The 14,548-nt window shown below is 35.9% G+C and overlaps 1 protein-coding gene across 2 annotated transcripts in view; it reads left to right on the top strand.

The window, feature by feature from the left end:
* POF1B (POF1B actin binding protein) overlaps positions 1-14,548 on the top strand; it is an 85,503-nt gene that overhangs the window by 45,682 nt on the left and 25,273 nt on the right. For both annotated transcript variants that reach the window (XM_065915619.1, XM_065915620.1), the window contains one exon: positions 10,395-10,525. In XM_065915619.1, coding sequence (XP_065771691.1) covers positions 10,395-10,525 — 131 coding nt within the window. The remainder of the gene's footprint in view (positions 1-10,394; positions 10,526-14,548) is intronic.

Genomic DNA, 14,548 nt, shown 5'->3' with positions numbered 1-14,548 from the left:
AGCTAAGTAGTATGAATATACCTATGCTGTTATTTTTTAATTTATCAGTATTGTATATTATCTGTTGGTAATTCTGATACATAAGGATTTAGTTCTATAAATCTCCCCTCTACCTGTTTATATCCCTTTCATCATCTCAATACAGTTAAATCCCCATTTGGGGGACTAAATCGTTATTCAATGTTTATATTATTCTATTATTGCTTATGAAAAAAAATCACTTACTGCTGAGCCAATTTGTGTACTATTTTGCTGTTTTTATTAGTACAACTATTATTTGCTGGTGTTAATAATTCCCTAAGTTTTTTCATTTGTTTGATTTTCTATGTATCTATTGCTAATTCTTTTCTCAGTACAATTCTATACAGCTAAGTGATCGACCATTTCCTCTCTTTAAAACCCTGCAATTCATATACACCACTCCTCTTTGCTCATATTATCACTACTATTGATCTTCTAGTCACTCTTTCCATCCTTCAACAGTTTCACTGGCAGGCTTACAGGCTTCTTCCCGCTTTTGCCTAACCTCTGCCCTGGAGTCATCTGTGAGAACTTCACCACCATGAAAGATCACCATATGATCTTTCCCATGCTCTGCCTTCATGGTTCTTCATCACTGTTAATTTCTTCATTTCTACTACATCTTCACCTCTCATAGACTTTGGCCACTCCTTGAACCTCCTCATCACTTGAAACTGTTTCATCTGGAATTCTGAATGTCTCATCACTTTCTTGCATCTCCTACTCCCCAATTCTCATTGAACCTTACCCTTAGCACCCTCAGTTCCAAACCAGGTTGGTGTCCCTTGTCAGCTGAATCAACAATGCTCTTGCTAAAAAACCTTAAAATTGTTGCTGCCTTCTCTGATTAATCCTCACTTCACTGATCACTTACTTTGGATAAACTGCCATCCACTTTCTTTGCCCCTAGATTTTGACTGCTTCATTAGTTAAAGTTTACAAACTTAAAAAATTTAATCTCATATATATTGTCTCTACCTTGATGGACTCCTTCTGTTGCTAGGCAGTCCTTTTAGTTAATTCTAATTGTTTTGCCACCACGGTCCTCAATATCTAATCCTTACTTTTCCCACCCTCTTCATACTCCAGGTCCCACTGTTATTCTCTTACTCTCTGCAGGTGGCTTTGCCTTCTGCTGAGAATGGGCAGTGGAAGTAAGATTGTATTGTGCACCAAAATCAGTTGGCAGGTCTGTTTAAATAAAGATTGGTGAGACCTGATAATTTGCATTTCCAAGTTCAATAGTTATCCAAAGTTTACTTGGTCCAGGTACCACGATTTGAGTTCACAATGTGAACTCCTTCAACACTCTACTTCATTGAAAAATTTCTCTTTACTTGGAGCAAACTTTTGATTCTTTGGATCTTTAAGAATTAAGAGTCTAACTTCGTCTTCAAGGTGACTCCCTTAGCAATCCTACCAATCTATTGATTTATGATCTCACTCTTTGTTCCCTTCATCTACAAAAACCCTGAATCTGGAAGGCATACTCACTGCTGCCATTTCCTCATTACTCACACATTCCTTAACACTTTGCAAACCAGATTTTAGTTTCAGCATTCTCCTGAAACTGCTTTTATTGACCTGTAAGTTGCAAATTTCACTTTCTTTTTTGGTTTCATTTTCATCTTACTCCAATTTGATTATAAGTGATTCTGTTGATCCATTGTATTCTTGATATTCTTTCTTCTCATTATACTATACTGCTGCTTCTAATTCTCAGACTCTTCTTCCTTCTTTCATCAGATCTTCCCCAGAAACTCATCCTTGGCCTTCTTCTCTTTTCTCTACCTCCTCTCCCTTGACTATATGGTATAAAATCTTGACTTCATGATCACCTTTACATGGACAACTCTCAAAATTTCCCTCCTAAGCTCTAATCCATAATTTCTTTATTTGTTTTTGGCTGTGCTGGATCTTCATGGCTGTGCTTGGGCTTCCTCTAGTTGTGGTAAGAGAGGGCTACTCTAGTTGTGGTATGCAGGCTTCTCATTGCAGCGGTTTCTTTTGTTGGGGAGCACAGGCTCTAGAGTATGTGAGCTTCAATAGTTGTGCCACATGGACTCAGTAGTTGTAGCTTGTGGGCTTAGTTGCCCCAAAGCATATAGGATCTTCTCTGATTAGGGATCAAACTGGTGTCCCCTGCATTGTAAGGCAGATTCTTAATCACTGGACCACCAGGGAAGTTACTCTAATCCATTATTTTTACTAATTGATCTCTCTAATTGACTGTCCCACAGTCATCTCCAATTAACCACATATAGTTTTTAATTTTATTCCCTCTATTAATGATATCTCAGTGCTCTAATTACAAGACTTAAAATTTACTTTCCCTCTCCTTTGCCACCTCACACCTAATCAGTTGTGAAGATTCTTCCTACCTAAAATCACTCTTACATAGCTGAAGTTGTGTTTCCTTTGTATAACTCTTTTACCATTTGGTCTGTTTTATAGCTCTTATCAACTGGTCAATCTATTATATGCATTAAAGCTATTTAGATACATATCTTAGCTCTTCTAAAAGACCATAAGGACCTTGAGAGAGGAGGAGACAGTATCTTATGTCTTTTTTACAGTAGCACTTAAAACTGCACCTTAAAACAGTACTTAGTAAGTTCTCAATAAATGTACACTGAATGAATGAAAGCATCATGCCACTGAGATCTTTTAAGTACTTCCTGTGTCTTGTGGGTATAGCTTTTAGCCTTTGGGTTAAGGAAGAAGTTTAGAATGTAAGATAAATTACATTGAAACAGTTACTTCATATGCATAGTGAGTTCCTCCACTGACTCTGCTTACATAATAAAGAAGTGGTTCTATTCCTTGAATAAATTACATACTAAGGAATGGCAGAATAGAAAAATGACAGAGAGGTGGAGAAGAGAAAAAGTAGCAACAAAGATGGTTCCAAGAAGTTATGCATTAAAAATAAATATTCATTTAAAATTAATTTATTTGGAATATGTATCTCCCATTTAATTGCAAGAAGTATTTAGAGTGACTTAAAAGAACAAATAAGCTGTAATAGATCAGAAAAAGAAATATCAGGAACAGTATAAATATAATGAAACAATAACTCCAGAAAGAAAAGAGCACACAGACATGCAGGCCACAGAGTTCCATGCCATTAGTAAAAGTGGGGTAAAAACTTGACTCTGAGATTTCTGGAAACTACAGGGAGGGAAAAAAAAGAAAAACATGATTAGTGACAAAATCCCCATTGTTTACAAGAAAAAGTTTAATAAATTTTCAGTAGTCACTTGTATCATAGGAAAATATATTTTATTTTACACTCAAAATAATTTAAGCTGTTACAAATGTTACAAATTCAATCACTGGTATTCATTATAAAATGACAATCCAAACCACCTACTTTATTTTAGTTGGTTAGGAGTAAAAGAATTATCTTATTTCATTAAAAAAAAATGCCCAACCTATATATATACACCAAAAGGGGGGCAAGGACAACATTGACTTGCTTTCAATAAAGTTGTTTTCAGTTGCTTTGTTAAAGCACCTCTTTCAACTAGTGTTTTTCCGTCTATTATAGTTAATATTTAGCCTCAATGACATCTTTTATGACAACTTCCTCATGCAACAAATGTTTACTGAGCCTCTACTATGTTCACTTGCTATGATAGTAGCTGGAATTAAATAAAGATATTAAAACTGAGTCTCTACTCTCTGGTAGTTGAGAGTTTGTAGATAATTTATAACCATCTCCTGCTCCTTTTTTATAATCAGTATTCAAATAGCCAATTGTCCATATGTGTTAGGTTAAATAAAGACATTATCTTTATGATGAGTTTTACATGAGAGTTTAATAATTTACTCATCCCCCCTAAAGCAATACTTCCAGCAATTTCACAAAATAGGTAGTAAATTGCCTGCATTTTACAGTTGAGGAAACTGAGGTTCAGAGACATTAAGCAATACACACACTTAACCTACAACTAGGAAATGGGAGCTCCACTTTTGACTCAAATTTCCATTCTTTTTTCATTGCAGCACTTTGCTGCCTAGGGTTACTCATAGAAAATTAAGTCTTTATTTCAAGTACAAGATTGTTGTTATGAGTCAAGACTTCATTTTAGAGTTGTGATGGTTGTATAGGACATTCAATTCAGTGACAGCATTTATTGAAAATCTTCTGTGTACCAGGTACTATAAATGCAACCATTCTTTACTAAAATATCTATGGAGATTAAAATAGCACTAAGGATTTTCAAGACCTAAAATCCTGACACTTTTTTCCTGCTAGGATTTCTTCTTGTGGTGCAAAATAGGAAGAGACCAATTACTGTTTTCTTTTTTGCCTTGTTAGCTATATGGCATTGTACATAAAATGAATTTCACTTCACAGTTTCAGTCTGACAACTATTAAATGTCTCAAATCAAAGCGAAATTAATGAAGTGGTAACCTTATTTATCTACAAGTGTCACCATATCATTATAAGGTTTGCAGGATATTAATGTATACATTGTAAGCTTTTCTTAATAGTGATGTTTTCTGTTGTCACATAGCAAAAAGTTACTACAGAAGAGTGTCTAAGCACAGAAGACCTTGTTAACATATCAATGGCCTTTTAGAGGGTTAGGCAATCATGTATAATTGTTTTTATTTAATATGGCATTTTAAGGGCTTTTGAATCTGCTAAGCAACCATTCTAAATACCTGAATGATCTAGTGGTTTCCCCTACTTTCTTCAATTTAAGTCTGAATTGGGCAATAAGGAGTTCATGGTCTGTGCCACAGTCAGCTCTTGGTCTTGTTTTTGCTGACTGTATAGAGCTTCTTCATTTTTGGCTGAAAAAATATAATCGATCTGATTTCGGTATTGACCATCTGGTCCATGTGTAGAGTCTTCTCTTGTATTGTTGGAAGAGGGTGTTTGCTATGACTAGTGTGTTCTCTTGGCAAAACTGCTAGCTTTTGCCCTGCTTCATTCTGTACTCCAAGGCCAAATTTGCTGTTACTCCAGGTATTTCTTGACTTCCTACTTTTGCATTCCAATTGACATTTTTTTTGGGTGTTAGTTCTAGGTCTTGTAGGTCTTCATAGAACCGTTTAACTTCAGCTTCTTCGGCATTAGCGGTTGGGGCATAAACTTGAATTACTGTGACATTGAATGGTTTGCCTTGGAAATGAACAGAAATCATTCTGTCATTTTTGAGATTGCATCCAAGTACTGCATTTCAGACTCTTTTGTTGATTATGATGGCTACTGCATTTCTTCTAAAGGATTCTTGCCCACAGTAGTAGATATAATGGTCATCTGAGTTAAATTAATCCATTCTAGTCCATTTTAGTTCGCTGACTCTTAAAGTGTTGTTGTTCACTCTTGCCATCTCCTGTTTGACCACTTCAATTTGCCTTGATTCATGGACCTAACGTTCCAGGTTGTTATGTAATATTGCTCTTTACAGCATTGGACTTTACTTCCAACATCAGTCACATCCATAGCTGGGTGTCATTTTTGCTTTGGTTCCATCTCTTCATTCTTTCTGGAATTATTTCTCCACTGATCTCCAGTAGCATACTGGGCACCTACCGACCTGGGGAGTTCATCTTTCAGTGTCCTGTCTTTTTGCCTTTTCATACTATTCATGGGATTCTCAAGGCAAGAACGCTGAAGTGGTTTGCCATTCCCTTCTCCAGTGGACCACGTTTTGTCAGAACTCTCCACCATGACCCGTCCATCTTGGGTGGCCCTACATGGCATGGAAAGGCTGGCACTTGTGCTGTCTGGTCTGTACCATTTCTTCTGGCAAATTATGGGGATTCTTCTCAAAACGCCAACCTTTCCTCTCTTCCCTGCACTTAAAAACAAAGTGTGGGATGCTGCCTCTGAAGTTCGACCCATCTGGGCCATTTGTAGGGAGAGGTGTCTACTTTTCCTCATCACACCACTTCAAGGTTGGAATGGCATCCATTCCTCCCCTGCCTGAGGATGCCCTCTATGGGGGTCACTTCTGGTATAGTTCTGCCCTCTGCATGGTATGGGAGTGACTGTGAGGGCATACCTCACGTCCAAGGGCAGAGAAGCCCCAACAAAATGGTAGGTGCTACAGCAGTGCCTCTTGTTGAAAGTGAAAGAGAAGAGTGAAAAAGTTGGCTTAAAACTCAACATTAAGAAAACCAAGACCATGGCATCTGGTCCCATTACTTCATGGCAAATAGATGGGGAAACGTGGAAACAGTGACAGACTTTAGTTTTAGGGGCTCCAAAATCACTGCAGATGGTGACTGCAGCCATGAAATTAAAAGATGCTTGGTACTTGGAAGAAAAGTTCTGACCAACCTAGACAGCATATAAAAAGCAGAGATATTACTTTGCCAACAAAGGTCCGTCTAGTCAAAGCTATGATTTTTCTAGTGGTTATGTATGCATATGAGTGTTGGACTATAAAGAAAGCTGAGTGCTGAAGAATTGATGCTTTTGAACTGTGGTGTTGGAGAAGACTCTTGAGAGTCCCTTGGACTGCAAGGAGATCCAACCAGTTCATCCTAAAGGAAACCAGTCCTGAATAGTGATTGGAAGGACTGATGCTGAAGCAGAAACTCCAATACTTTGGCCACCTGATGAAAAGTACTGACTCATTTGAAAAGACCCTGATGCTGGGAAAGATTGAAGGCAGGAGAAGAGGACGACAGAGGATGAGATGGTTGGATGGCATCACCGACTCAATGGACATGAGTTTGAGTAAACTCTGGGAGTTGGTGATGGACAGGGAGGCCTGGCATGCTGCAGTCCATGGTGTCGCAGAGAGTTGGACACAACTGAGGGACTGAACTGAATTGAACTGAACCATTCTTAATAGGTGAAAAATGCATACATTTAAGCCAGCTACTTAGTGGGGATAAATTTAATTAAGCCAATACCCTCTGCTACTAGATTACTACTGCACTGTGATTTGTGCATTGATCACAAACTCTCTCTAGTCCTGAACAGCATTCTCAAATATGTGTGCCACTAAGCTTGAAGGGGGCCAGGAAAGAAAATATAGATAGTTCAGCTGAAATTTACAACTATTGTGTGTCTACTATCTGTAGGACTCTATAATTACTACCACTGAATAGTGTAAATATGGTTGAACAAAAGAACCATCTTTGAATATCAAAGTTTATATAATGTAGACGCTAGCAGAAGAATTCCATTCCTGGAATCTCATAGACAACAAATAAAACATAAAACCCCAGATTGGAAATAGGACAAGAATTTCCAAGGCAGTAGTGAGATGAAGCCTATGGTTTTCCTTTACAAGGTACTACCTTTCTACACTTTTCTGAAAAATGACTACTAATTTGCCACTGGTTTCACACTTAAACATTATTGCCTTGCCTTGGGTTTGTGGCAGTAATTCTAATCAGAGGCTTTTACTAGCAATCAGAAACAAGGAGTTGGATGGCTTGTTCATTATTACGGCCAAATTGTGATCTGATTAAAGGTATTTGATGGATGCATGCTAAAGAATCTTTAATAATTTTTGTTTTTTGTGTGTGAAATATCACATTTTGTATATCTGGGAATAACTATTCTTCAGCACAGTTTCTATTCCTCCCTTGTTTATATATGAAAATCTAAAGCTATTATCTTAGATTGACATTCAAGATAGCTCTAATTCTTCAGGTTAGAAGAGTTGATGTGAGGTACTTTTATCTCAAGTATCTTATTAACTCAGTATTGTCCCAGAGAGAAAACCTCCATCCATTAGAGTTACCATTATTCTGACTGAAAACATTCCTGTTTCATTGGGAGGCTCTCCATCGTGGCTTTTTCAAGCCAACAAAAACATAGTTATAAGCCAACTCTAAAAGAAATGGCAAAACAAGCAGTTCCAATAAAACTAATATCTACCAACCTGTGATTTAGTAATGAAAATATTGCTACCTGGTACATCATAGTTTTTGGTTGGGAAATTTCATTTTATTAAGCATAGTCCCATCAAAAACTTAACAGCAGATGAGAATATGCCTTCTGTCTATCCTCTCCTCCATACTTTTGAACACAACTGGGTTTTGGTTTTTACTGTGTTACTTAAAAGTTATCATAATTTGTGCACTGTATAAAACTAAGGAAGAATATATACACAAAGGAGTAAAATTTTGATTCCTGCTTTTCTACCCTGATAAAAGAACCATTTTTGTTTTGTCAAAAGAACCATTCTACAGTTTTAATGCTCTCACTTTTTCTCAAGCTGATTAAAATTTATTACCTGAACTTTAGTCATATTTTTTCATAGTTTCACAATAAGAAAATCATACTCTTGACTGTTTCAATACTTAGCCCAACTAACCTCCAGAATAATGCAATTAGGGACAGTGTAATTCCCAAGTTGCTGAGAACACAAGCACAAGAGGTCTTCTGGAGAGGCAATAATGTGTGGTGGTTACAAGAGAACATTACCTCATTTAATTTTATGTTAAGTTCATAGCACAATGCTGGCACATAGTAAGATCTAAATAAATATTAGTTATCATTTCTGAAGATAAAATCACCTACTTTTGGCAACTTTTAACACTGCTTTTTAATCTATGAACACAGACATGATGTTGATGTAAATCATTTCTGTGTCCTGGACTCTGTGTTTCTTTACTTGGGTGTCTTACTGAAATCATATGAGCAAAAGTTTTAGTAATGGTACTAATTACTAATATGGGCAAAGAATTCTATACCCAACATGTTTACTAGTATAGAAGGTAATGGTAAGAGAATATTTGAGTAAAAATAAAAAGGAAATAAATACTTTAAGATAATTTGAAATATAAAATCACTGTTAAAATGGAAAGGAAAAAAAGCTCCAAGGTTTTCACAGCATTGTTAGGTCGTTATAGTCGGCTAAGAGAGAAAAATGGGTAAAATACTCGGTGTTTCAAATTAATTTGCAGACTTTAACAAGGAGCTTAGTACTTGAATATTCTTAGCTAAAGAAATACCCTTTTCTACTTGGGAATGTTAACGGGTTTGGGAGGGACACAGAGAGGTAAGGCAGGAAGGCGTTATCTCACTAGCTAGTTATAGCAATGAAATAACCTGAGGATCAGTGGAATGACATTGACATGACAGCCAAATTTTCCTTTTATCCAGTTAACTTTGATCTTTAAAATCATATTTGAAATTGTGTTTTTAGGCCACTCCCAGTTTGATGAATATATAGATGATCCATAAGGGAGAAATGCATGAATAAAATATGAAATCAAAAGTTAACAATTATTCTCAATAAAAACTTGCCATAACTTTGACCCTTACTTCCTGAGAGGGGTCTGTCACTTAAGAGCTCACTGCCAAGATTTGGAAGTCTAGGTAGACCTCAAAAGTCTGTCTCCAACTCTTACTACAAGTTCAATTTGGTTGCTGTGATTAGACTTACCTGAATTTAGGAAGAGGTTGTAAGGGATCACCATTATGTTCTTGAGGAAGTGCTACTTATGCTCTTTTAAGCTTTTTTAGCCATTCTTAGTTAGCTACTTTAAGATAGAAACCTGTAAAGAAAATTATTTTGAGGATCATTTGGCATTTGGGTCTCTTGTAACCAAGTAGATAACTTCTTTCATCTCAAAGATACTTACTGAACAACTGTAGGGTGTTCAATCAGCAATGTGCTAGATACTGTGGAATAACCAGAAAGTTTGATTCATTCTTTACTCTTAAGTTTATTTCTTTGGGTAGGAGAGGTTGCTGAGAAAACCAAACAATCTTATCTATGACCTATTGATAATAATTTGTGTTTAGGATTTCAAATCTCTCTGAGGTCTATGAATTTTCTACATTTGGCTGTGAGCTAGTTTTTCCCATGTCAGGTTGACTAGATATTCAGCTCAAATAATAAATGCAGTGAATCCAATAAGAAATAATAAAAACACATTGAATTGAGAAAGTTTATTTACTCTTTTAGCTGTGCTAGTAATCAAATAGATTTTTATTGACATATGCAAATTCAAATGAAATTAATTCATCAGTATCACTCAAATTAGTCACATTTTCTTTTCCAACAAGGGACAGATGAATAAGCCATGTGTTATTATTATTAATGAGCCTTTCAGGGATTTTGATTTACTTGTTTTACTTTTTATTTAAGCATCTATATTCAAGAATTTTCATGTAAACTATTCATACTGCATTCATTAGATCACTAAGACTTGACTGAAAAACTGAAAATGCCATCACGATGTTGTTTTTTCTTTAAATTCCTCCCATATTGAAAAATGTATATGACAGCTGCAAAGAAATTTTAGTGGCTTCATTTATGTGATGATTTTGTGATGTTACTTGTGTTAACAGGCTGTTTCACTTTTTTCATTTCACATCAAAATATCTGTGAACTTAGAAACACTTAATATTGTTTATAATAGTAACTGATGTTTTCTTTAGGTGATAATTCAGGATGACAGCCCTGAAAAATTGGATCCCAAATATTTTGGAGAATTGCTTGCTGATCTAAGCCGCAAAAATATGGATCTATATCACTGTTTATTAGAACATTTGCAGAGAATTGGAGGAAGGTACTATAAGCATATCATTTGCCTTTACGTTATAGCTTTCAAAAACTTTACAATACCCTGGTATTTTTTAATAGATTTTATTTTTTAGAGCAACTTTAGGTTCACAGCAAAACTTGAGTACTTTTAATGGTGAAACAAGATAATTATATGAGCAGTTCAGTCACTCAGTCGTGTCCGACTCTTTGCGACTCCATGGACTGCAGCGCACCAGGCCTCTCTGTCCATTACCAACTCCCGGAGCTTGCTCAAACTCATGTCCATCGAGTCGGTGATGCCATCTAACCATCTCATCCTCTGTCGTCCCCTTCTCCTCCTGCTTTCAGTCTTTCCCAGCATCAGGGTCTTTTCTAATGAGTCAGTTCTTCGCATTATGTGGCCAAAGTATTGGAGTTTCAGCTTCAGCATCAGTCCTTCCAATGAACATTCAGGACTGATTTCCTTTAAGATTGACTGGTTTGATCTCCTTGCAGTCTAAAGGACTCTCAAGAGTCTTCTCCACCATCACGGTTCAAAAGCATCGATTCTTTGGTGCTCAGCTTTCTTTATATGAGCAGATATCAGGAAATACCTCATTTTAAGAGTTAATGAACTTTATGAAAATCATCGAAGAGATCATACCAGCTCTTTTAGGGTCAAAAGATAATTAAATGGACCTTCTTTTCTAATGTACTTTGATGTCAAATGCAATCACTTGGGCAAGGAGCTCAAAAAATGCATGGCATAGTATGATATTTTAAGATATTACACTGATGATATAAGATACAATCCAGTTGCTAACACACTACTGTTTATCTTCCATTGATGTGTGCTCAACATATGAAGACCAGAGTTTAATATACATTTAGGATTATACATTCTTATACATATTACATATTATCTTAAAATTATATATAAATATACAAATATTTATTTATAAATTTATATTATAACATGATATTATACAATAATACATATTTAGGTATATAAACATGAACAATTTATCAACTGTTCATGTGTAGATGAGAGCATATTATGTCATGAAATGAATTTCATGAACTATACTCCAAAAGTTGCCTTTACTACATAATCACATCATATATGTGGTCATCTGTCAGGCAAAACTTAGGAAAGCTTCATAAATTCCAAAAAAAAAACTGGAGGATAAAATAAAGTCAGTAGAATTTTCTTCTAGTTCAGACTTCACCAACTTTAGATTCTTCTACTTTTTAGAAATCTTTCATCTCTTCTTTATCTCATTTCTTTCTACTTATTACAACTGTCTATTAGCTTTCTCCTCCCCAACTTTTCTTGCTTTTGTATTCATGATTGCAACCATTCTCTTAACCCTCACCCTCAACTGCCTTGCCTCTTTATTTTATTGTCCCCCCCCTCCCCACCCCCCACCTAGCAAAATTCCAACTCTGGATAGTCTAGTTCTCTGCCTTATCTATTGTTTTCTTTTTTCCTCCATTCAGTACTCATTGCCCACTACTCCTAGAATTCAGACACTACCTCATGAGGGGTGTTTTATTTACCCTTGTTTCCTTGGTGCTTAGTGTGATGACTGGTTTACCGTGGCACTTAATAAATATTTGTTGAATGAATAAATGAATGAATGCTTTCTTTATGTTACATCCATGCAGTTGAGCACAGTTAGAGACAAGCACAGCTATTTATTTAAATAGGGGCCATTATTGGTTTCCATCTTTAGCTAAGTTCAACAAGGTTTTATGCTAATAAATATCCTCTCCCTTTATCCAAACAATTATTTCACACATTCATTCATTTGCATAAGGCCACTACCTTAAAAACTTCCCCCTCATTCTGAATAGTCTATTGAGTGTTCACTGTTGTGCCAGACACTGTGCTAAGTGCTTTTTAAATATTATCTAGTTTGCACAGTAAGCACAGAAAGTTTAAAATTGAACTCCCAAAGAGAATAAGTTATTAAAATCACATAGCTACTAAGTGCCTGAGATGGATTCCAACATTTTTGAGTACTCTTATACCTATAAGCCGTGACTTGGCTTTTCTGCAAAGCCTTCCCTAGATACTGTTAGGTCTAGGTGTTCCTCTTCTGTGTATTAATCATGCCCTGTGAATATTTCTGTTAAAGTATCACATTGTGAAATCAACAGCAGATAGAGACATTCTTAAGTACCCTGATTGTAGATCTAGGGTTCATATCCTGGTTTCATGTCCCAGCTTTTGTTACATACTAGATGTGTAGTATCAGGCAACTTGTTTAACCTCTCTGTACTTCAGTTTCTTCATATGTAAAATAGGGATCATAATAATAATAATACTCATTTCATAGATTTGTTATAAGCCATAAATGATTTATATAAGACATGTGCTTAGAAGCAACAAGAGCATCATGTGAGAACTTGGAAATTGACCTACAGAATCAAAAACTCTGGGGTAAGGCCAAGTAACAAGCCCTCCAGAGGCTTCTGATACATACTCTGGTTTGAGAATCACTGATCTAAGGCTACAAAAGTGACAAAATCTGGGAGGGACTAGAACATATGGGAGAACATTTTTACTTTAGGAAAATCACTTTTATACTAGATATGTGTCTCTAAATTGTTAAATATATTGCAGACAGTTTAAAGAAATTATCAACTGTTGGAATCATTAAATTTGAAAAGATTCCAGGATTTAGACCAATTTTACACTGCTCAAATTTTGCATTAGATCAGTTTTGTTTTTTGTGAAGGATAGGACAAGTTAATATTTGTGTTTAGATTGTCCAAAACCCATTCAGGGGTCATGGCCTTGACAAAGTTGCTACTCAATAAAGGCTTATAGAATGAGAGATAAATAAATTCCAAATTTATTAGCCTCATACTAATTAGAAGTAGACAAAATAACTGAGCAAGCAAGTTAAATATTTTATAATGATCATCCAGCTAAAAGTATAATCTGGGGTTTTGAAACAACTTGCTCTCATTGAGGGTCTTGATAAATATACATGGGTGTCCTAAATTCAAAACATTGAATTTAATTTCTAGAGTAGCTAAAATATCAAAAAGAAAATAGAAAGTTAGTGTCTCCACATTAGTAAACACCCCAGAGTAGAGAGGATTTCATAAAATTTGGGGGCTTAAGAGTGTCTGCTTGTCAGAAGGTTGTCAGTTTCTTTCTCTTCATTCCTTCCCCTCCTTTCATCCTCTTCTCTCCTTTGTTTTTTCTTTATTAGATTCCTTCCATCCTAGGAGATGAGATGACATACAATGAGCGCCACTTTTTTTTTTTTTCCTGCCCACTATAATTATAGACACTATTACCTTGTACTGAATGGAAATGTAATACACATTTGACCTTTCCACCTCCTGGCTCTGTTTGTTTCCACTCTCTCTCTCTCACCCCTTTGGTCTCCAATTTTCTTCTCTTTCTAAATTGCAATTCAACAATGAGTAAGCTGGAGGGTCAGGATAAAGAAAGGTTATCTTATGAAACCATTTTGTTTGCATTTGTAAATTTCAGTATTAATTGCTGTTGATTGTTCCTTGCTTTGTTTCTTTGTTTTGTTTCCTTATTTGTAGTAAGAAGTGACTAGAGACATGTATACTAAGTTGGCATTGGAATTATAGTTTTAAACATAAAAGGTCTGTGATAATTCCAGTTAGCATTGTGATTCATATTTTAACTTGTTTAATCTTCCATATGCACGCAGCTGCTTTAGTAACACATTAAAAAAGTAGAAGGGCTTCCCTGAGAGCTCAGATGGTAAAGAATCTGTCTATAATACAGGAGACCTGGGTTCGATTCCTGGCTTGGGAAGACCCCCTAGAGAAGGGAATGGCTACTCACTCTAGTATTCTTGCCTCGAGAATCCCATGAACAGAGGAGCCTGACAGGCTACAGCCCATGGGGTCACAAAGATTTGGACAGACTGAGAGATTAACACAACACAACAACAAAAAAGTAGAAGATATTTCATTTTTTTCACTAGGGCCTCCCCACAATTTCTATTTTGGTCACCCAGGAAATATCACATACATATACATAGACAGTTTTGTACATGTACAATCCATACAT

This window comes from Muntiacus reevesi, chromosome X, assembly GCF_963930625.1.
Source record: "Muntiacus reevesi chromosome X, mMunRee1.1, whole genome shotgun sequence".
Taxonomy (NCBI): Eukaryota; Metazoa; Chordata; class Mammalia; order Artiodactyla; family Cervidae; genus Muntiacus; species Muntiacus reevesi.
This window is presented reverse-complemented; position numbering and strand designations above follow the sequence as displayed.